Source organism: Aquarana catesbeiana, linkage group LG01 (genome assembly GCF_042186555.1).
Source record: "Aquarana catesbeiana isolate 2022-GZ linkage group LG01, ASM4218655v1, whole genome shotgun sequence".
In the NCBI taxonomy this organism is placed as follows: Eukaryota; Metazoa; Chordata; class Amphibia; order Anura; family Ranidae; genus Aquarana; species Aquarana catesbeiana.
In genome coordinates, this window is record NC_133324.1 from 383,650,909 (window position 1) to 383,675,209 (window position 24,301).

Consider the following 24,301-nt stretch of genomic DNA (forward strand, 5'->3'; position numbering starts at 1 on the left):
TTTCCACCGCCCTGTTTTTAATTGATACCAGCTAAATGAGTTGCCCCTCAGTTTCTGTAGTCTCTCGAAGACACCTTTTGGTTATCTCTATGCTATTGTTCCTGCTATTTTATAATCCTCTTTTTTCCCCAGTCTTTTACCAGGAAGGCATATAAAAGACAGGAGCTCCTTGTTAAGTTAAAGGTTAAAAGGAGGTCCTTCCATTATCCTCTTCAGTTTTTGTGTTTCCTGAGGAGACACATAGGAACTTCAGTAGTGAAGACTCTGCCTCTTATATGTCTATTTTTTCCAACTACCCATTACTCTGTTTGAGAGAAATAGGGGATCTTCTGCTGGCTTTCTGCCCTCCAGACCCCTCCAGAGTACTAAGTAGATGGACGTCTAGATCCCTTTCCGTTGTTTATGCCTTGGGAACACCATCAGCCAGGATAATCCCCTCTAATAGTGGCTTCCACCATCCACTATAGTGGTGACCATGGGCTTCTCTTATGTTACATGTTGCCCGTTTTTTATTTGCTAGTGGGAGGTGTGCAGGCGGCATTGGGCCACAACCATGTGACCAGCAATTCTGGGCATCAGGTCTTTCTTGGCTTACTCTTCCCACTGTATTCCTCGTAATGGAAAATGTAAAACAAAAGGCGGTGCTTCATTTCTGAGAAGTTTGTATGAAAGTCCCTAAAATAAAAATGGTGAGGGATTCAACTTCCCAGGATATCAGTTTTGGTTCCACTAGCTCTGAAGTATTTACCTTACTACTTTTAAACTCTAGCTAGCACAAAATGTGATGTACAATTGAGCAAATATATTCCCTTGTTTATTGGCGTATAACACGCAACCTTCATTTTAGGAAGGAAGTTTCAGGGAAAAAACTTAAATTTTAAATAAAGAACTTTGAAGCAAAATAAGGCTCAGTGCCCATCAATGCAGCCTCACCATTGTCCATCTGTAGCCTGATCAATGTCATCTGCAGCCACACAGATGCCCATCAATGCAGCTTGATCAATGCCCATCTGCAGCCTCACAATTGCCCATCAATGCAGCCTGATCAATGCCATGAATGCAGCCTGATCAGTGCCCATCTGCAGCCGCACCTCAGATTACTGCTGCCTCGGAGGGGACAGGAAGGGGGGTGGGACGAGCACCGTCAAATTACATACAGCGAGAATCTCCTGTTTACTCTGCGGCCTCTTTAATACAAAGTCCCGCCTCCTAGACTGGCTTCTATGATAAACAGAACACTGGTCCAAGGCTGGCCCAGGAGTCAGGACTTCCTATTACAGAGGCCGCTGAGTAAACAAGAGATTCTCACTTTATGTAATCTGATGGCGCTCGTCCTGCCCCCCTCCCCGTTCCCTCCTGGGCAGCCCCAATTGCAGTATTGGTGTATAACACGCACACACTATTTGCACCGGATTTTCACGGTGAAAAAGTGCGTGTTATATGCCAATAAATACAATATTTCATTGTACTTTGCACAGCAAGGCCTTGTGCTGTGACTTTCTCTGATAGTTGGACCATACTGTGCTTGGCTTATACTAGTTATGAGCTGGTGACATTGCTCACATTGAAGTTGATTGCTTTCAGATAATATTTTTTTTCCAAAATTTTTCAGGTTTATGATATAAATGGAAAACTGTCCATGGATTTTGCATTATGAATACATTATCCTTAAGCTGTGCACAATTATGATTCGCATAATATCATGATGTAATGTAGCTAGGAATAACAAATGTTATTGGCCAGTATTTTTCCCACATGCAACTTTTTCCTATTTGTTTGTAGCCTGTAGCTTGTAAACTGTTTCACTGACATGTTTAATTGCCATCTGTTCTCTTGTATGCAATTACAGCTATCTTAATGACCTGGACCGTATAGCTTGTCACGGATATCTACCTACCCAACAAGATGTGCTCAGAGTCAGAGTGCCCACAACAGGAATTATTGAATATCCGTTCGATTTACAAAGTGTCATTTTCAGGTAGAGAGTGATTGAATGTTACTACTAATGACTTGCATGCTGTAACCACAGATCGATTTTTGTCGCAATGATACCAAAAATCATCTCTCTATCAGCCAAGTAGGGCCCCTTGTATTCTTAGAATTCTTACTATGGTCAAAAGTGTGATCAAAATGTATTGAATCAAGCCTGCAATTTCAGAATGTCCAGCTACAGTCAGGCCAAAACAGTACATATGCACAGTACAACCTTAAAGTATATTTCCACCATCTGCTTTGTAATGTTTTTGGGAAGGTTACTACAGTTAAATTAGAACTAAAGGCAAACTTTTCTTCATGTTGGATAGAGTAATGCCTGGCAATGCAAGGCGTTTGGGAGGAGGTCTATGTACTAACTATGCGCTGAGCTATTGTGCTCTGGAGGACTGACTGCCCGCCACCACCACCACCAGAACCCACCGGTCAGCGCCTGCGTCCGATTCTTCTGGCATGCAAGTTCTACAGAAGCCAGACAGGATGCCGTAAACCAGGGCTGAATGTAATTGGTTTCCCTTAAAACAGCCGATATTCTGCCCGTGTGTACCAGGCATAGCTGAAAACAGAAGTGAGAATAATTCCCTCTGAAGTGAGGGAATCCCTGGTTGTCACCAGATTTAATGTCATCTTTGAAAAATGTTGCCTCTACGCCTTTTCAGGTAACACAAAATGCACAAAATGTAGGATTTTCTTTCAATTTCATTCTCGTTGACAACAGTAAACAGGACAAGTGAAGAGGGTGAATCTCCTTAATGGGGGCACAGACAGCAATAAATACCTGACAGGTGTCCTAATCCCTCTTCACTCTATCCAAAACTAAAAAAAAGATTGCCTTTAGTTATACTTTAACCCTGTCTGTACTATACTGACAGATCTTCAGATGTAATTGGATATGAACACTGTACTAACAAAGGGCTAAAAACTGTGGGGACAGAGATGCTATGAGATTGTCTAGAAATGCTTGTAATCTGACATGAGGCCTTTACATCAAAAGCATGAAAAGGTAAGATATATATATATAAAAAAAAAATAGATCTACTGTGTGAATGGAAACACAACAAACACATAGTGAGTTTTCTCAAATTTGCTTTGTAAAAGTTCCCAGAGAGGAACCTATCCCCTTCTTCCTTGTCATCCTCTGCCAATTGAGAAATGTTCTCTTTAATGGTGTCACTGCCTGTAACATGATCTGTGAATGGGGGAGTCTGAGTCACAGGATTCTCTCTCTCCTCCATTCACAGATTTTTTTTTTTCATGTTCGATCGATTTTTTTTTTTTTAATCGACTAATTTCGATTAACCACTTACCGACCGGCTCCTGTACATATACGTCGGCACTTTGAAGATGGATATCTCTGTAACGGCAGCAGCTGCTGTCACAACCGAGGTATCCATCTTTACAGGAGCCGGTTCTGTGTACGATAATGGTGGTCTCTGTGGCGGGTACGCGGCAAGATCACCGTTATCAGCGGCGGGAGAGGTGCCATCCCCCCTCCCACTGCTCTCCCGCGCCCGTTGTGAATCTGGGGGACCGATGGAGAGCCAGAGACATCCATCACCTGCTGAGACAGCAAAGTGTCAGCTCTTTGGAAAAAAGTGCCCTCATCATAAATGTATCTTGATTGCTGGATAACCAATCAATAACCAATCAATGTCAGTTCATCGTCAAACTGACTTACAGCCAGGAAAGCCCTCAGATTTGTTGATTTTCATAGCCAAGTCCAGGATTTACATAGATGTTTATCTGAATACTTTGACCAGTGAGATCAATCAAATCGTTAGGATCTGTCTTCCTCAAGTTATGATTTCACAGACATCGACGTCACCGGACTCCTCCCCCCTTCAATTCGTTAGCAGACGGAGGCACTTGGGGAAGGGGGGAGGAGTCCAGTGACGTCGATGCCCGTGACGTCACCGGATCTCCGACGGAACTCCCTGAAGACCCGGAAGCCGGCGGAGAGGTGAGTAACGATCAAAAGAATTTTGATCGATCAAAAAAATGAACAATTATTCGAGGAATTAATCTTTCATTTTCCCAGCCCTAATATATACACAGCGTATGGTCAGCAGATAATGTAGTTTGGGAATCTTGTCGATGCTGATTTGCCTTGCTGTGATTTATTTTTTTCTCAGCTTTACTAACTTTTTTTTATCATTTTTTAAAACAAATCTTTTTTCTGTTCTCATAGTAAAATCATGAGAAAACTACCCTTTTTTTTTTTTTTCATGTCACTATGTTGGCATTAAAATAATGCTAGTGCATACTGTTACTAACTCAGCCTTTCACACTTGTTACATGTTACACCTGTACCGTAGTTAGAATATAATGTGTAACATGGTACAAATAGGACAACCTGCCAACATATTTGGCTGGGGGTGCTTGTGAAATCATTATTGATCTTTAGACTTTGCTCACAAATATGGAAACTGGCATTACTGTCCCCATGTCCTGCAACCACAGGTTGATGGGGGAATCTCCCCTGCAGAGCCATTGTGTTCTCCTGGCAGGGGGAGGGGGGGGGGGGATTGTTATGTGGGGTAAGCCTTCCCCACCATTGAGAACACAGTGATTACTGCTAGTGGCTTTGCATTCATCATTAAATTGCACTGGAAATACCAAGTTAACCTTGCTTGTGCAGAAATAAAAACATCATTGGGAAAAAGACAAAGATAAAAACCTATACAAAGTGAAAGTGGTTTAAAACCTGTCTCAGTGACCAACCATATAATCCGGGGGTTCAAACTGAACCTACTGGATCAGGTTGAGGAGTTGTGACTAGTTCCTACGGCTTGACTAATAAACCCCTAAAGGGGAAATACCCATGTGTGTGCATACATGATCATTTCATCATATATCAAATAGTAACATATATAGGGTTAGGTAGGGTCAATCCAGTGTGGGTCACTTCAACTCCAGTGCTCAGAAAATGTATTAAAAAAGTGTTCAAATTGCTCAACTAGCTTCACGCTCTGGACGTGCTTCTTCTAGAGCTATGTGTATGTATGTAATGTGTGTGTTTGTGTGTGTGTGTGTGTATAATATATTTTATAATATAGTTTGTTACTGAGGTGAAGCAGGTAAACGGGATCTCCACTGACTGCTGTAGATCCTAATGGCAACTACAAGGGTGCGTAGCAAGGCTCATCAAGTTCTAAGGAATATATATATATATATATATATATATATATATATATATATATATATATATATATATATATATATATATATATATAGGGCAATTAAAGCCCCATCACATAGTGCTTGAAGTAAATAGATGTTTTGAGTTTTATTTTATTCCAGAAAAGGGTATGTGTATATATATATATATATATATATATATATATTATATTGGGTAGATGCTAGGGCTGCAAAGGCACTCAAAACCCACAGATGCCAAAATAGCTATGGTATCTTGGCTATCACAGGGGGCTGTGTGCTGAGAGCAGCAACATTTCGAGTTCATTGCATGTCGCCCACAATGCCTGCCCCGGACAGCCCGATCCCCGGGAAACTCTTGTGTTTTGAGTGTTAGGTCTTTTGCCTCTGATGCTATGTTTGTTAAGCTCTTCAGCCCCAGAAGGTTTTACCTCCTTCATGACCAGGCCATTTTTTGCGCAATGGCACTGCGATACATTAACTGACAAGTGCGCGGTCGTGCAGCACTATACCCAAATAAAATTTGATGTCCTTTTTTTCCCACAAATAGAGCTTTCTTTTGGTGGTATTTAATCACCTCTGCGGTTTTTATTTTTTGTGCTATAAACAAAAAGACTGACCATTTAAAAAAAAAAAAAAACAATATTTTTTTACTTTATGCTATAAAACATATCCAATAAAAAAATGTAAAAAATCTAATTTAGGCCAATATGTATTCTGCTACATATTTTTGGTTAAAAAAAATCCCAATAAGCGTATATTGATTGGTTTGCGCAAAAGTTATAGAGTCTATAAACTATGGAATAGATTTATGGAATTTTTATTTTTTACTAGCAATGGTGGCGATCAATGGTTTTTAGAGGGATTGTGACATTGTGGCAGATAAATCTGACACTAAGTAACACTTTTTGGGAACCAGTGACACCAATACAGTGCTGCTAAAAAAAATGCACTCACTGTACTAATGACACTGGCAGGAAAGGGGTTAACAGGGGCGATCAAAGGGTTAAATGTGTTCCCTGGGAGTACTTTGACTGGGGGAAGACAGAGATCTGTGTTCCTGCTTAGCAGAAACACAAGATCTCCATCTTCCCCTCTCACAGAAGGACGATCTGCCTTTTTTACATAGGCAGACCGCCAGTTTGCCCCTCTCGGGAACAAATGCGGTGTTCCGGAGAATATCGGACCCGCTGATTGGCTCCCGCTGTGTCCAATCACGTCAGGAGAGGGTCGCTGGTGGTGCTCCCCCCCCCCCGACCTTGAACTAGAAATCACGTACAGATATGTGATTTCGACCAGAAGAGCTGCCCTGCCACAGTATATATGCGTGGGGCGGTCCGGAAGAGGTTAAAGATGCTTCTGTAACTTTTTCCGACACTATATATGGGATGACTATTTTACTCTGTGTATTTGGTTTCTCTACTCTGTTTGATAGACCTGTGCTGTGCTTTTGCTTGACGTTGTGGATCTTTTTAACAAAAGCCCAGCCAGGGTAGCCACAAACTTTTAAAGTATTCATGATATCTGTGCCCTTTGTCTTTAGACTATGTTATCATCTCAGCCCACGGTTGCAGAATTCTAATATCTCCCAGTTTTTGTTCATTGAGTTGTGGGAGTCAAAAAGGAGATATTGGTCTGTGTGGGTGAGTTTCCTGTAGACATCAGTGTCCAAGTCACCCTCTTGATATGTAACACACAGCCCAAAAAGGGTAATTTGTTGTGTAAACTTGATGTTTGTCTGCTGAGTTTTTGTTCAATAAAAGCTTGTAATACACATGTTCTAATCTTAACACATGTCTAAATCAAGGTATTCTAAGTACTACTGGATAATTCTATGCAAGTTTTTCCAGCTTGACATTTGCTGGGTAAGGCATTAAACCCAAAACCAAAAATGTAGTATATCACAGCTTAGCAATTGTTAGGTGTGGTAGCATCATTAGTTTACTTTGGCTTTTTAGTCCTCTCATTTTACCTGGTGAGCTGGCTAGTAGCATACCTCCTCTATTGGTGATAAACAGCTCTGGAGCAATGAGTAGAGGGGCACAGCAGACTGCAGCATTGTCAGTCTGAGAGGAGGGTAGTGTTAAATGTGTTAGCAAATTTAAATACACTAACAAATTGAAGCCAAACTTCAGCTCACACTTTATAATCGGTTGCAGCACACAGTTTTTTCCTTTTGGGGATAAAGGTTTTGCATAAATAAATAAGAGGACCATCTTAATCACCGCTGTCAGTGTTAAGTGGTTTTTCTCATCCATATAAAGTGATACATTCTGCTAGAGAGCTTGTGCTTTTGAAAAACAACATACTTGCTGGTTGGATCACCAGATGAAAATAGAAGGCAAGCCTAAAAAAAGAAAGCTAATGCAGCCATCATATCTAAGAATTGGCATGCTGCAGTATAATATTTGCTTTTGGGTTTAATACTGCTTTAAGTAGTTGAAAATTTTTAGACCGCGTCACCCAGATTAGTACTGATAGTGTTTAAAGTGACTATATTGTTGCTATTTAACCACTTGCCGACCATCCTAAAGCAGTTTTACTGCTACAGGACAGCCATGCTGCGCAGGATCATGTGTATATATACGTGATCCTGCACTTCCGGGTAGCGGGCAAGAGTCAGTGGCTTGCTCTCGCTGTGATTATACACAGTGGAAGCCGATCGGCGGGTCCCGTGGACCTGATCACCCGCGAATCATTCGGTACACAGGCAGAATGGCAGTCTGCCTATGTAAACCAGGCACATTGCCATTCTGTCAGTAAGGAAGGCATGGATCCTGTGTTTATGCAAAGCAGGGACATGGATCCATGTCTTCCCCTAGTGAAAGCAACTCCTACACTAGCTAGGCAAACTAGTTAACCCTTTGATCGGCCCTGCTGTTAAACCCTTCCCAGCCAGTGTCATTTAGTACAATGATTGCATATTTTAAGCACTGATCACTGTATTCGTGTCACTGGTTCCCCAAAAAGTGTCAGTTAGTGTCTGATTTGTCAGCCGCAATATCGCAGTCCCTCTATAATTCGCTGATCGCCACCATTACTAGTAAAAAATAAATAAAAATTCCACAGTTTGTACACGCTATAACTTTTGCGCAAACCAGTCAATATACGCTTATTGGGATTTTTTTTTCTACCAAAAATATATAGCAGAATACACATTGTCCTAAATTGATGAAGACATTAGATTTTGTACATTTTTTTTTATTGGATATGTTTTATAGCAGAAAGTAAAACATGTTATGTAATAATTTTTTTTTTTTTTTTTTTTTATAGCGCAAAAAATAACCGCAAAGGTGACCAATTGCCACTAAATGAAAGCTCTATTTGTGGGGGGGACAAAATTGTCAGTTAAATTAATTAAGTGCTGTATCGCATAAAATGGCCTGGTCATGAAGGAGGATAAATCTTCAGAAGCTGAAGTGGTTAAGGAAGGTAACAAGGAGTCTTCCTAGCAAAGAAAAGCATAAATACTTGGCCTTTCTGCACTGCTGAGCTCCTCTGTCTCTAATGCCGCGTACACACGGTCGGACTTTTCGTCTACAAAAGTCCAACGGACGCTGACGGACTAAAGCTGGCTGGTAATCCGATCGTGTGTGGGCTTCTCCGGACTTTCAACTGACTTTTTCAGCCTCAAATCCGACGGACTTTAGATTTGAAACATGCTTCAAATCTTTCCGACGGACTCGAGTCCGGTCGAAAAATCCGCTCGTCTGTATGCTAGTCTGACGGACAAAAACCCACGCTAGGGCAGCTATTGGCTACTGGCTATCAACTTCCTTATTTTAGTCCGGTGTACGTCATCACGTAAGAATTCAACGGACTTTTGTGTGATCGTGTGTAGGCAAGTCTGTTCGTTAGAAAGTCCGCCGCTAGTCCGTCAAAAGTCTGTCGGACAGGCTGTCGGACTTTTGTAGCTGAAAAGTCCGACCGTGTGTACGCCCCATTAGAGATAAGCTTGCTAAATAATCTTCAGTATTCCTCATGCTTCCGGGTGTGTCAGATGCCTGGTTCCCTGGGTTCTGTTGTTCCAGCCACCAACCCCTACATCACCACCGAGTCCTGAAACCATACAAAGCAGTGGGGGGGCAAGGCATCTGACACTCTTGTAAGTATAAAATGCTGACCTTTTTTTTTTCTGGATACCTTTTTTATTAGGTTGAGTGCACTTGTTTAGAGCAGTTACTTTTTCATGCGTGGAATTGCACATTCTGTTATCTTTCACACAATGAAATGTTTCCTCTTCTAGGTTCTATTCACTTCTAATTAGAAATGAGAACAGCATTTAGGCCAATTTAACATAAAAGGGACGGATACTATTGAAACATGGACGCAAATACTTTTCACAGTACTGTATGTGAATGCTGGCATTTTCAAAGCTGAAACTACGCAGGCCTTTTTTTGGGTATATTGTTATGGTGTGTACCTGTTGCTTTCCTAAATCAGCTAATCCTGTTGTTACAGAATGGTCGATGTAGGAGGCCAGCGATCAGAGAGGAGGAAATGGATACACTGCTTTGAAAATGTGACTTCCATAATGTTCCTTGTAGCACTTAGTGAATATGATCAGGTCCTGGTGGAGTCCGACAATGAGGTAAACGTATTTGTTTTTTATTTTCCACATCAAAGCCCAATCCTATTTTTTTATCACATTTTAGAGTGGGGAAGTGCTAGAATCTTCTGTTAGAATTGTGTTACCTGTGTCACCTATAGCAAAAGTTCTGATTTTTTTTTTTTTTTTTTTTTTTTTTTATGGGTTTCAGTCAGGACTGGTAATCCCACAAATATTCATACTTTGACAAATAGGGACATTGTGCATGCAAGCGAACTGTGATCACTTTCAGATATAACATAATGATCACATGCAGGCTGGAAGTTAAAGTGGATCTTCACTTTCCACCCCTCCTTTTTTTTTTTTTTTTTTTTATTCACCCCCCTATATGCAGAACCTGGAACAGCAGAAGGGTGGGACTTTCCATTTGAGGGTGAAAATCCACCTTAAAGGATAAGTTCATCTTTTTGTAAAAGAAAAATAAATAATAATAAATGCACATCCTTTTTGCAGGTAAAAAAAGTGCATTTATTTATTTTTTTAATAGAGGAGTCTGCAAAGCATTGCGCCCGCGATCATTATCGGATGTAAAGCAGGGCTCCATAAAACAAATCTGTCATCTGTCAACCAATTGACATATGAAGCTTCAATAAATAGGATTATTGGAAATGCAGCCGTCCGGTATTATTTCCTTATGCAGTGCAGGGCTCTTGCAGACTGTCAATGTAAGCTGTCTGCTCGTACCACGTACGGGCTGGCAGTTACACATGGACAGGAAGCATCAATGAACTAATTAGAGCATTCAACAGCGCTCTGGCAGCTTATTGAGAACTCTAAGTCAACAGCCGCAAAAGCTGTCGGTACATATAGTTGTCCCATTCACAGAACTCAATGAATGACATGGCGGGGTCCCCACCCCCCTGTCACAACGGGGTGGGTGCGGGAGGGCTGCTGCAACAGTAACATATTGCACGTTACACCCTGAATACGAATGTAACATGTTACAAAAGGTGAACTTCTCCTTTAAAGGACAAAACTAGACTTTAAGACTGCAAATGTTGCTTTAAACTGAAGAGTGCAGTTTAATTATAGAATTGTCAGATACAGTTACCATAATTAAATAATAAAGATTTTGCCCATTTTTTTATTTATTTTTTTCAGCCAGTGACCTAAAAAACAAAATATTTTTATTAAATCATGTTTAAAAAATAGTATGTTCTTAATATTATATAATAGAAATTAGACCATTTAGTCAGTTTTAGTCACAGACTGAGGCATACTGATGCTGATAAATTTGGCCTGGGCATGTGAGCTTCAAAAACCCCTGAGCAAAAAGAGTTCAAGAATAATACTTGCAACTATATAAATTTTTTCTTTACAATTGTGTAAATAGTGCCACCTGTACAACACACATAAAATACATTTTAAGGCATTCTGCTGCACACTCAAAGCAGGAGTACACAGATAAGGCACTTAAAAAGCATTGTAACCTAAAGGAAAAACGCATCTCTAAAATGTTGTTTTTTATATTGAAGCTTAACCACTTTTCTGTTAGGGCAATTGTTTAATTTTTCGCATACATGTTGGAAACTGAATTATTTGCTGGAAAATTATTTAAAACGCCAAATAGAGGTCCTGTAGAATGAAATGGTGACGGTTGCAATTTTTTGTGGCCTGATATTTGCATAACTGCTTATCAGATTCAAATTTTTAGGAAAATATACACTAAAATGAAATTTGGTATGAGCAAACATACTATAATACCCATTTTTGATAAAACACAAAAAGATGTGGTTTCCCTGAGTAAATAGGTGCCAAATACTTCAAGGCTTAAAATTGCCCTCGCCTATGAAATCGCAAAATAAAACGAAGGTACCCAAAATCATCCATAGGAAACGGTTTAAAGACCTTTTCTGGTTTTCACTTTAAAGTTAACCATAAACTATGGCCTTAGACCTGTTACTCTTACTCCAATTTTCAGTGACACCCCACTTGTGTGATGCAATTTAGTTTATACAAGCCTGCCCTATGCACGCGTTTACATTCAGGGGCTTGCTTATGAATTTTTTTATTTTATTAATTTTAATACCATTTTTCATTCAACTTTATTGCGTTCATAAGCGGCCTAACAAGCCCCATATGTGCTAGCATGGGCAGGTGACAGGTCCTTTTTATGGAGACATCAAGGGTCTATTAGATCCCCAATATCTCCCTTGCCCTCCACTGCGGCTAATATAGTGTAAGAACTGAATGCAACATTTAAAACTATTAATGGTTAGTTTTACCCACTGGGCACTTAAACCCCCTTCCTAACCAGGCCAATTTTCACCTTTCAGTGCTCACATTTTGAATGACAATTAGTCAGTCATGCAACACTGTACCTATATGAAATTTTTCTCCTTTTTTTTCACACATATAGAGCTTTCTTTTGGTGATATTTAATCACTACTGGGTTTTTATTTTTGCGCTATAAATGAAAAAAGACTGAAAATTTTTGTTAAAAAAAATGCATTTTTCTTGATTTCTGTTATAACATTTTGCAAATTAGTAATTTTTCTCCATAAATTTTGGCCAAAATTTATACTGCTTCATATGTTTGGTAAAAATGACCAAAACTGGTGTATATTATTTGGTCTGTGTGTTGGTCATAGAGTACAAGCTATGGTGCTATTTATTGAAAATTGATGACACCTGGTGTACCGATGGTCTATCATTTCTTGAGACACTAACAAGCCAGGAAAGTAAAATACCCCCCAAATTACCCCTTTTTGAAAAGTAGACATTCCAAGGTATCTAGTAAGAGGTATGGTGAGTTTTTTGACATAATTTTTTCCCACAATTCTTTGCAAAATAAAGATTTTTTTTTTTTCCACAAAACACCCAAAAAACATTCTGCTACTCCTCCTGAATATGGAGATACCACATGTGTGAGACTTTTACACAGCCTGGCCACATAGATGCCCAACATGCAAGTAGCACCTCCTGGATCCACTGATAGGGTGACACTGATGTGCACTCGCTTATGGGCACTGATGTGCACTATTGGGCACTTTAGTGGCACTGTAAGGCATAGAAGAGCACTGTAGTGGCACTGTAGGGCACAGATGAGCATTGATGGGGCACTGATGGCGCAGGTAAGCACTGTAGTTGCCTTGGTGGCACTGATGTGGCACCTTAGTGGCACAGATGAGCACTGTAGAGCATTGTAGTGGCACTGTAGGGCACAGATGAGCTCTGTAGTGGCACTGATGGCAAAGATGAGCACTGATGTGGCAAGAATGGGCACTGTAGTGGCACAGGGGGCACTGATGGGCACTGTAGTCACTGTGGATGATCTGTTAAAACCCTGTTCCAGAAACCCCAGAATTTAGGACAATCCTACCATATGTGGAGCATAACACCTAGTTATAACCTTAAGGTTTGCTTCTGTCAATTAAATATTCAGGATACCCTGGAAGGAGGATCGAAGGCGAGGATGCCAGGAATCTAACTCAAGATCTACAGAGATCTCTCTCTCTGTCTGCCATATATGATAAGCTTTGAGAGGAGCTGGATAGGAGCCCATATATCGTAGAGATACCACTTGTAGACCCTGATCCCCAGTACACTGCTTTTCATATTCTCTTAAAGAAGGAGGTTCCAACCTGGCTTTTTTCATAGATATTTATTTGTGGGGACCAGAGCCGCTGTTCAAAATCACAGGGCCTCATACAGCCTACCTCACAGGCCTCCTCCCCCCAATAATATCCAAAGGTATTTTTAACACAAATATTACTAAGATCATTATTAGCGTCCAAAAACACAACATAATTTATAAAATCCCTGTTGAGTCTAAAAGATATAACTGTACTGAGTTAATAAATAAAGCTCTGTGTATGAATGAGGTCTTGGGGGTTCATTCACATGGGTGCCATTGCCTGTACAGTACGAGTCAGTGGTTTTTTTTGTGTGTGGCTGGAGCTGTGTGTAGACAGGCTACGGGGACGCAGCAGCTGTATGAACACAGCCACAAGTCCTAATTTGACAGATGTGTGAATTTGGGGCCACTCACCCACACCTGTCATAATTAGGACCTGTAACTGTTTTCACACAGCTGCTGCACCCCCCGTGGAATACCAGGGGATTCCAGCCGCATGAACAAAATGCTCATTTACTCTGTATGGGCCAGACAACCCATCTGAGCCCTTTAATTACGTGTTTTTTATTTGTATTATTTTTTTTTAAACTTTTTTATTTTTTTATAATTGTATTTTTTTTTTTGCTTTAACAGCCCTACTTGGGGGGCTTTGGTGAAAGGTCAGGGGCCTAAACAGAACCCCCTGCTCTCCATTCTATAACACACAGACTCCCACAGCAACCGACAGGAGGGAGAAGAGGGGAAGCCAGCAGATTTTGGGGGGGGTAAGGGGGGCCTTGGCAGCAGAATGAAGAGGAACCTGGACAGCAGGGGCAGGGGAGACCGTGTTTAATGGAACATATCCTCTGTAATTCCTCCCTGCATCAGCAGAAAGCAGTGGGGCTGAGAGGAGGAGAAGCCAGCTTTCAGCTGCTGCAGAGGTAAACTACGGGAGATCAGTTCCAGTAAATGCTGCCCCCTCCTTCTGCTTGTCAGTTGCCTGGGCCCCCCGTTCAACTGATGAGGACCAGTGGTACCCCCTTATCTGCAGCCCTGGTGGGGGTACTGTTATCTGAATGTCATGCATTTGTCTAGCGCTGTAATCAGATGGCTTTTTTTATGCTCCTGGCAGAAATTACAATCCAGTCAGGTATATCTAAATTTTATCACTAAGCTTTCACTAGTGTCAGGTCAAATACATCTCGTTTGGATCAGGTTGTGTTTTTTCTTCCCCTGTGATTTCACATTTTGGATATACAAAACAATTTATAAAAATGAGATCATGTTAGGCTACTGGCGCAGGAAATATGAGTGAATTACAACAAGCAATTTGTAGCTCTGTAAGGATCACAATATCTAATTATACTGAAATAATTTTTCAGCCAAATGGATGAAGGCTGGTCTTGGCAAATGTTGGCTAATACAGAATAATCCACAAGTCAAAAGTGCTGAGAGTAAAAGAGAACACTGTTCCATGATTCACACAGTTTGCCCTAAAGAAGAACTCTAGGAATGATCGTTTTTTTAAATTTATATTGGGAAAGCGTGATTGCCTGTAACTATATATTTTGCAAATCTGGAGGTCGGAGGGGAGTCCCAAAATCACTGTAGCAGTCTATCATATACAGGAAGTTCTTTCCTGTTTCAGAGGAAGTGAATCGACTCTGTGTTCAGTTTACCCTATGGTCGCTTGTGACACCTCTGCCATTCAGAAAACATGTATTTTCCGTGAATACAAAGTGTTCTTGTTTTAAGTTGTTATATTCCGTGCTTAGGTTCAAAAAAGAGCTGCTGCCTCCTCTAAGTTGCTTTAATTAAAAGCTCCAATGTGAAAAAGTGTGTGTGTGTGTGTGTATATATATAGGAGAAAATGGCACTGCCTATCACCTGAAGAGTAATTCTCTCCAATAGCTCACTCCTCCAAGTGAGTGTACAATGGGTAGGTAATTTGTTACTATAGAAAGAATGTTCTGTCACCTGAAGGGCGACTCCACACAGTGAGTCACACTTCCTGGGGGAGTATGCAAGTATACACACACATTTTTTCACATAGTGTTCTTTAATTGGACAAGTATAGATTGTGATGTAATCGGCTCCTCCTCCCCACATTTTCCAAATAGAGAATGCCTTGTAAGCACAGAAAAGAATACAGCGTGTTTTCTGAATGGGTGTCAGAACAGGAAAGCACTTACTGTATGTGACACAGACTTACTATCCCAACAGCCCTCTGGATGTGGCATATTCAATAATTACAGGTAACCAAGCTGGCCCAGTGAAAATTTAGATAACGTAGAATATTCCTAGAGTTCAGCTTTAAACTGTGGAGTTGGACATCAAAAGAAGTTCTGGACAGCCGCACTCTAAAAAATATTTTTTGCCTTTTATTCAAAAAAGTGTCATCCAAGATACAAATCACAGCAGAGCGGAAAAAGCTTATGCGTTTCGCACTACAAACAGGGCTTAGTCATAGCTATGACTAAGCCCTGTTTGTAGTGCGAAACACGTAAGATTTTTTTCCGCTCTGCTGTGATTTGTATCTTGGATGATACTTTTTTGAATAAAAGGCAAAAAATATTTTTTTTGGAGTGCGGCTGTCCAGAACTACTTTTGATGTCCAATTGCTATATGCATTGCCAGCACCTAGGCTTCTAAACTGGAGGTGAGCCCTTTTACTTCTATTTGACCCACCTGGAGCGGTGATATCTTCTCTTTAAACTGTGCAGTGCGATAAAAATGCACAGAAAATTCTGTTTCTCTAATTATGGTATTTTACACTTAAAACCATCTACCCACTCCTCCACTGCCTTATGCTGTTTGTCACCTTTCAAAAAGGTTTTCTGCAGCAGGAGCCCAAGTCATAGGAGGTGCTTTTGTCTTAGGCCAGCCACACATGGTTGAATTTCGAAAGAATTTTCTTTTGAAAATCAGAAAATTTGTGCGTTTTGTGATCCAATGGTGCCACCATTGATTTTCAAATTCGACCAACCAAGCCTTCATTTTCACCTTATGTTGCTACAGAAAATAATTTTTGTGGCTGGGAATTTTCTTTTCTTGCACATGCGCATTTCTTTTTCAATTACATTTCTCGCACGATTCTCCCATCATTGATTAGAAAATTGTTTGTTTTTCAAAAAATTGTCCGATTACTCAAATGGCCGCACGTAAATCTGCTTTTGTTGCAGCCCACTAATGGTGCGAAATCTGAACGAAAATTCTTAGATAAGATTTTCGAAAGAAAATTCTTTTGAAATTCGACCCATTTATGGCCTTCCTTAGCTTAGACCTGCTGAATGGACATGTTGGGTGGGAGGAGTGACCATATACAGGAGATTAGATTCTAAACTTATCAGGTACTTATTCCAGATACAACTGTGCTCGAGAGATTTTAACATAATGCAGGTGGGAATTCAGAGGCCAAAAAAGTAGTCTTTCAGTGATATTATACACTGATGTGCTATGTGAAAATTAGCTTGTATGACCAGACTTTTTCATATTCATCCAGATGTCTGTTGGGCTGAAGCATCATTTTTGTGCCAGAGAGGGAGGATTCCCAGTAGTTGTGCATGATAGCAGTAGTAGATTGCATATGTCAATTGGTAACACATAGGGCCATATTTATAAAGTAGTATGCACTGCATGTGAACATTCATGGGGCATGTGTTACTGGGAATTATTGACCGCGTGAATGACTTGTGAATGTCACATTCACCATTTTATAAATGCTCTATAGTGTTTACTGGAACACCGTGTGTGTAACACATGTCTCTTCTGTTGCAGAACCGGATGGAAGAAAGTAAAGCACTGTTTAGGACGATTATCACATATCCCTGGTTTCAGAACTCCTCAGTCATCCTCTTTCTCAACAAGAAAGATCTCCTGGAGGAGAAAATAATGTACTCTCATCTAGTTGATTATTTCCCTGAATATGATGGTAGGTCATAGTTTTAAAGGTGCTTTCACATTGGCTGTTTATAGAGGGGATAAGCTGCACTGTCAAACCAAACACTGAAAATATCTGTTTTTTTCCACTCAAGCAAGTTCTGATGCTTTCGTTAACAGTTTGCTTAGGGAAACGGTAGTCCATCTTGGTTGTTCTAGGGCATACCTTTTTTTTTTTTTTTTTGAAAAGTTTTGTTTATTGCTTTTCTAGGGCACACTTTTAACATTTTTGAGCCCTGTACTCAATAATCAAGCTGTGGTTTGAATACCTGATTCCTAACAGCTGATGATGATGAAGAATAATAAAGAAGTCTCCAAGTCTGTAATTCCTACCTTGCTAAAAGCAATTAAAGCCACTTTAGAAAGCTCTATCATACCTGGTAATTCTTCTTTGGTGTAAACACAGACATTTCGGTCCCAGAGATTACTCTGTGCCTCGCTTTCTGACCTTCCTGCAATAAGGTGTTGACCAGAACTTGGCCTTAAAGTGGTTGTAAAGCCACTTTGTGTACTTTATAGATTCCTTTCTGTTCGGTGTTATGTGTCCAGTGTATGTTCGATATAAAAAATATGTGGCTGTATACCTTATTTCAGAGCACCTCTTGCGTGACTGCCTGCTGCTCTCCTCTCCCGATCTGAGAAGTAAAGCAGGGGGGGGCCTGAGAGTCCATCGCTGACATCAGCCAGGAGGAGAGCAGTGGGCGGTTACATGAGTGCTGAGAGGCGCTCTGAAAAAAAGGTATACAGCTATATATTTTTTATATCGAACATACACTGGGCACATAACTTACTATAACACTGGGGATTCTATTAAGATAACAAAGTTATTATAGCAGCAGGAGGGGCGGTCAATGACAGCTGACAAGCAGAAAGGGAGGGGAGAGAGAGGACAGCGGATGACGGAGGCACGTAAACTGACCACGGTATCGGGCTCAGCAGCCATGATAAACGTGGTCAATTTACAGAGGGGAGGGCAGAACCAGGCAGTATCAGCCAGGTATTTTAGATGATAGAAAGGGCCATATTATACCGCACAAGCTCTGTGCTGTTATTCATGCTTTTAAGGAACAATCCATCATTGTGGGGTTTTTTTATTTTTTTAGGGTTTTAACCTCTCTAACCTCCCTGGCGGTATGATTATGTCTGATTTTTGCGTCTCAAAGAGGTACAATTATTTTGCATAGAAATTCAGCGTTTTATATTGTAGGTCTGTAATTCTTAGCAATAACACACGTATATCTGTCCAAACAAGAGTCTAGCAGATATCCCGGGTATGATAAAGTTTGAAACACAAAATCATAAATTATAATATAATAAATTTAAATAATTATGAAAAATAATAATAATAAAATGAATTTCCCCACGATTCACTATTGCTCAATTCTGCAAGTATTCTAATTTACTACCGCTGTTTTCTAGCTGGTTTAAAACCACTTTTGACATAAAGGGACACTTTTTTGTTGCTATGGACAATCTCCAGTTTCCAGGCAGAAAGAACAGTATATATCATATAAAACTGCATGCAGGGCATTGGACAAAAGGGATGTAAAATAATTTCATACAGTACTGTACTGTACTGTATGTGTTATATTTTTTTTAATTTGCCGCCGAGCTCCGCCCCCGTGCGTCGCAACACTCGCAGGGAAAGGAACCCGGCAAACAGAGGCATCAGGCGGAGGACAGAGCCCGCAAACACAGAAGGGGACATCGCAGGATCCTGGGGACAAGGTAAGTATACCGCACCAGGATCCTGCAATGCAATCCCGAGTGTGGTTAGGGGTTACCGCTAATGGTACTGAAATTTAACCCCAAGCTACACTCAGGGAAAACCACCAGGCAAGTTAAGCATTCTAAAAGTTACAGGTCATGGACTTGTCCATTCTCTTTCAAGGGCCTCTGGCTTTGCTCTACCTTGTAAAAACTTTTCTTCAAGGTGTATCTCACATTCAGCCTTGCTTGCAGCACTCTGTGCTTCATTGGGATCTCAAATTAGTTCCTGCAGAAAACATCCTTTGGACACATCTGGGATAGAGAATCTCCTGCAAAGTAGCCTTTTTGACTGTTATCTTGTCTATTGGGCATCTCTCTGAGTTGGTGCCCCCTCATGTAAGGAGCCATACATCACAAATATAAGGTTATCTCACACCCAAGATCCTTTCTTCCTAAGGTAGTATCTGTCTTCTACCTAAATGGGGATATAGTCTTACCATCCTTGTGTCCTGCTCCAAAGCATCCGAAGAAAATATCTCTTTATTGCTTGAACCTAGTTACAGCTCACCTGGTCCTTTGTTCATACTTTCTTAAAGTTCCACCAGGTGGATGCAGCTTTTGGCCATTCTATACACAGAGGGAGGAGGCGATGAAGGGCTTAATGTGCAGGTCATATAAAGTGGGAGGATAGAGATGAGGGGTAAAAAAATGCAGGATTTACAGGTCACATAGAGGGACAGGAAAGAGATGAAATGTACAAGAGAGCAGCCGTGTGAGAAGGTTAAAATACAATTGCAAATGAATATGGATCCAACTTTTGAAGTCTGCTGCTGCCTCTGATCGATGCTCATTAAATCTTCATTCATAAGTTCCCCCTTCTTCCCCTTCCTCTGTTGTGAAATGAAAGCGAGTACTCTCAAATGTATACAGTAGTGCTGTTTTATGTTTGTGATCAGCGGTCAGAAGGCACAACACCATTCTGATTGGCTCTATGCATTTTGCCCATGATCAGCTGTTTTGTTTGTAGTCAAAGTGTGTATAAAGTCAAAACTTTTTTTTTTCTTTTTTGAGCGGGGAAGGGTTGTGTCAGCTCTATTTATACTCATGGCCACTGCCACGAAGAAGGTGAAGGGGAATCCAAACTTTACAGCCCCTTTCACATGGGCAGACCAATCAGGCCCGCCTGTAGGTTTTTTTAGACGGACCCGATCGGACTATCAATTGCCCTCTATGAAGCGGCGGATGTCAACGGACACGTATCTGTTAACAACCGCTAGAGCTGCACGATTCTGGCTAAAATGAGAATCACAACTTTTTTTTGCTTAGAATGAAGATCACGATTCTCAAGGCGTAACATCATCTTTCACATTATACAAAAAAATTGGGCTAACTTTACTGTTTTTAGGTTTTTTTGTTTTTTTTTTTTCTTTTTAATTCATTAACCACTTGACCACTGGGCACTTAAACCCCCTTCCCAACCAGACCAATTTTCAGCTTTCGGTGCTCTCACACTTTGAATGACAATTACTCAGTCATGCAACACTGTACCCATATGAAATTTTTGTCCTTTTTTCACACAAATATAGCTTTCTTTTGGTGGTATTTAGTCACTGCTGGGTTTTTTATTTTTTGTGCTATAAATCAAAAAAGACTGAAAATTCGATAAAAAAAAAAAAAAAATTCTTTTTCTGTTAAAATTTATTGCAGATTGTTGGCAGATTGTTGGCAGAGTATAGGCAAGTATTGGCAGAGTGTTGCAGAGTATTGCAGAGTATTGCACAGTGTTGCAGAGTATTGGCAGAGTATTGCACAGTGTTGCAGAGTATTGCAGATTATTGACATTACATCCATGGCACTAAACATCCAGCCCACAGCGCTGCTGCAATCTCTCCCCTCGCACTTTTGATGGAACGATCACGTGTTAAACGGCCGCGATCAGCGGCTATTTACTGCGATGTGCCGGGTCCACGGATGTTCCCGGGTGCGCGGCCCAGGGGGTGCGCAGGAGCAACATTCTGGAATGACGTCCCACGGACGTGCACCCAGAATAAGCTGACCGCGCTGTAGCCGTCTTTCGGCTATGGCCCGGTTGTCAAGTGGTTATAGTGTATTTTTTCCCAAAAAAATGCATTTGAAAGACCGCTGAGCAAATACAGTGTGACATAAAATATTGCAACAACTGCCATTTTTTTCTCTAGGGTCTCTGCTAAAAAAAATATACAGTGGTTTGCGAAAGTATTCGGCCCCCTTGAACTTTTCAACCTTTTGCCACATTTCAGGCTTCAAACATAAAGATATAAAATTGTAATTTTTTGTGAAGAATCACCAACAAGTGGGACACAATTGTGAAATGGAACGAAATCTATTGGATATTTTGCGTGCAAAATTATTCGGCCCCTTTACTTTCAGTGCAGCAAACTCACTCCAGAAGTTCAGCGAGGATCTCTGAATGATCCAATGTTGTCCTAAATGACTGATGGTGATAAATAGAATCCACCTGTGTGTAATCAAGTCTTTGTATAAATGCACCTGCTCTGTGATAGTCTCAGGGTTCTGTTGAAAGCGCAGAGAGCATCATGAAGACCAAGGAACACACCAGGCAGGTCCGTAATACTGTTGTGGAGAAGTTTAAAGCTGGATTTGGATACAAAAAGATTTCCCAAGCTTTAAACATCCCAAGGAGCACTGTGCAAGCGATCATTTTGAAATGGAAGGAGTATCAGACCACTGCAAATCTACCAAGACCTGGCTTTCCCTCTAAACTTTCAGCTCAGACAAGGAGAAGACTGATCAGAGATGCAGCCAAGAGGCCCATGATCACTCTGGATGAGCTGCAGAGAACTACAGCTGAGGTGGGAGAGTCTGTCCATAGGACAACAATCAGTCGTACACTGCACAAATCTGGCCTTTATGGAAGAGTGGCAAGAAGAAAGCCATTTCTCAAAGATATCCATAAAAAGTCTCGTCTAAAGTTTGCCACAAGACACCTGGGAGACACACCAAACATGTGGAAGAAGGTGCTCTGGTCCGATGAAACCAAAATCGAACTTTTTGGCCACAATGCAAAACGATATGTTTGGCGTAAAAGAAACACAGCTCATCACACTCAACACACCATCCCCACTGTCAAACATGGTGGTGGCAGCATCATGGTTTGGGCCTGCTTTTCTTCAGCAGGGACAGGGAAGATGGTTAAAATTGAGGGGAAGATGGATGCAGCCAAATACAGGACCATTCTGGATGAAAACCTGTTGGAGTCTGCAAAAGACCTGAAACTGGGACGGAGATTTATCTTCCAACAAGACAATGATCCCAAACATACAGCAAAATCTACAAAGGAATGGTTCACAAATAAACGTATCCAGGTGTTAGAATGGCCAAGTCAAAGTCCAGACCTGAATCCAATCGAGAATCTGTGGAAAGAGCTGAAAACTGCTGTTCACAAACGCTCTCCATCCAACCTCACTGAGCTCGAGCTGTTTTGCAAGGAAGAATGGGCAAGAATTTCAGTCTCTCGATGTGCAAAACTGATAGAGACATACCCCAAGCGACTTGCAGCTGTAATCGCAGCAAAAGTATTAACGCAAGGGGGCCGAATAATTTTGCACGCCCCACTTTTCATTTTTTTATTAGTTAAAAAAGTTTCAAAAATCCAAAAGATTTCATTCCACTTTACAATTGTGTCCCACTTGTTGGTGATTCTTCACAAAAAATAAAAATTTTATATCTTTATGTTTGAAGCCTGAAATATGGGAAAAGGTTGAAAAGTTCAAGGGGGCCGAATACTTTCGCAAGCCACTGTATATAATGTTTTGGGGTTCCAAGTAATTTTCTAGCAAAAAATACAGATTTTAACTTGTAAGCAGCAAATGTCAAAAAAGGTTTAGTCTTTAAGTGGTTAAACCTCCCTCATTTACAGACCGAAGTTCATCCCTTTGATCTAAGAACAAAATGTTTACAATGTATCTCTTTATCTCCGATGTTGAGATAAACTTGGCAAGCTGCCTGTATTTTTATTTGTCAGCTGTCAAAAGGGAGCAGATAACTTTCTGCACTTGTTACATAGAATCGGGAAATGCTGGTTTACGATTGGGAGGGGAGTAGAATCGCGATTTCGACTCTTAACGACTCTTAACGATTAATCATGCAGCTCTAACACCCGCCAACATCCTATCCGCTAAAAGCAGACGAATGAGGGATCAGTTCCCCATTCATTTATCAGATCGGATGACAGTCGGATGGAAAGCGGGCTGTGCCTGTGTCCGTTCTGCATAAGCAGAGTGGACACAAACCTGTCATCTGTCTGCTCAGCGGGGATCAGCGAACAGATTCCCCACTGAGCAGGCGGATCTGCTGGCAAAGTCCACCCGTCCCCACACTAAGGGGCCTTAGTGTTATCACTAGAGCAAGAAGTGAGAATACATTTTCCAATTGTGGCATTCAGGTGGCAGCTGTCTAAGAGGGGAATTGCCATCACTTTGGTGAGCTTTTTTTCTCATTTCTATTGCATCTCCAGGACAGGAAGCAAAAGTAAATCTCCCCAGCAGGACGGAAAGCAAAATAACCCTGCTTTATCCAAAACAAAATAAAAATGGGCTATATATAACCTTAAAGCTAGTTGAACTTCATGATTTTAGTGCAGATTCCACATTAATAAAAGGCTATAAGTGCCCTTTTACACCAGGGTGTTATCCAAACTGATGTTTCTCAACTCCAGTTCTCAAGTACCCCCAACAGGTTATGTTATTAAAAAAGGGGGGTTGGGACCAGAGCAGTCCCAGGACTGCAATCAATGGGAGAATCACAACTATATTGATCAATGAAAAATACAACTTTATTGATTATTGCACAGTACTATAAAAATATATAAATCTCACTGAGGTGGCACCAAGGCCGTATGAGTGAGATGGGTTCCCTCACAAAAAACACAAACACTAACATGTATAGCACACTGTAGAAAAAAAGGGGTGATAATAAACAACGTTGTTACATTAAAAACAAGAATGCTGGCACACCCTCCCCAATATATGCAGATCGGCTATGAGCGGTGGTCTCCCTGAAATTATACGATAAAGACCCTGAGCGTATGAGGATAAGAGTCCCTTGTTTGGCAAAGTGGTATCAGCAGGCCCCCCAAAAACTGACTTCATGTAACCTTGTACACTAATGCCCTGGCACAGGCTTGATGAATGAAAGGTGAAGGAGTCAGTAGGCGTGCACAATAGGCAGTGGAACCATGGATTGTATGTGATAATAACAAGCATGTGGCTAACACTGAAAGCTAGGCCAGTGCGGGATATGGTCCAATAACAATGTATCCATGTATAAATCGATCAGTA

General features: G+C 40.9%; 1 protein-coding gene across 1 annotated transcript in view; it reads left to right on the forward strand.

Annotated features, from left to right (window-relative positions):
- The window catches only part of LOC141146993 (guanine nucleotide-binding protein G(q) subunit alpha), a 193,514-nt gene that overhangs the window by 163,844 nt on the left and 5,369 nt on the right, over positions 1 to 24,301 (forward strand). The window contains exons 4-6 of the mRNA XM_073633897.1: positions 1,850 to 1,978; positions 9,610 to 9,739; positions 17,091 to 17,244. Of these exons, the coding sequence (XP_073489998.1) occupies positions 1,850 to 1,978; positions 9,610 to 9,739; positions 17,091 to 17,244 (413 nt within the window). The remainder of the gene's footprint in view (positions 1 to 1,849; positions 1,979 to 9,609; positions 9,740 to 17,090; positions 17,245 to 24,301) is intronic.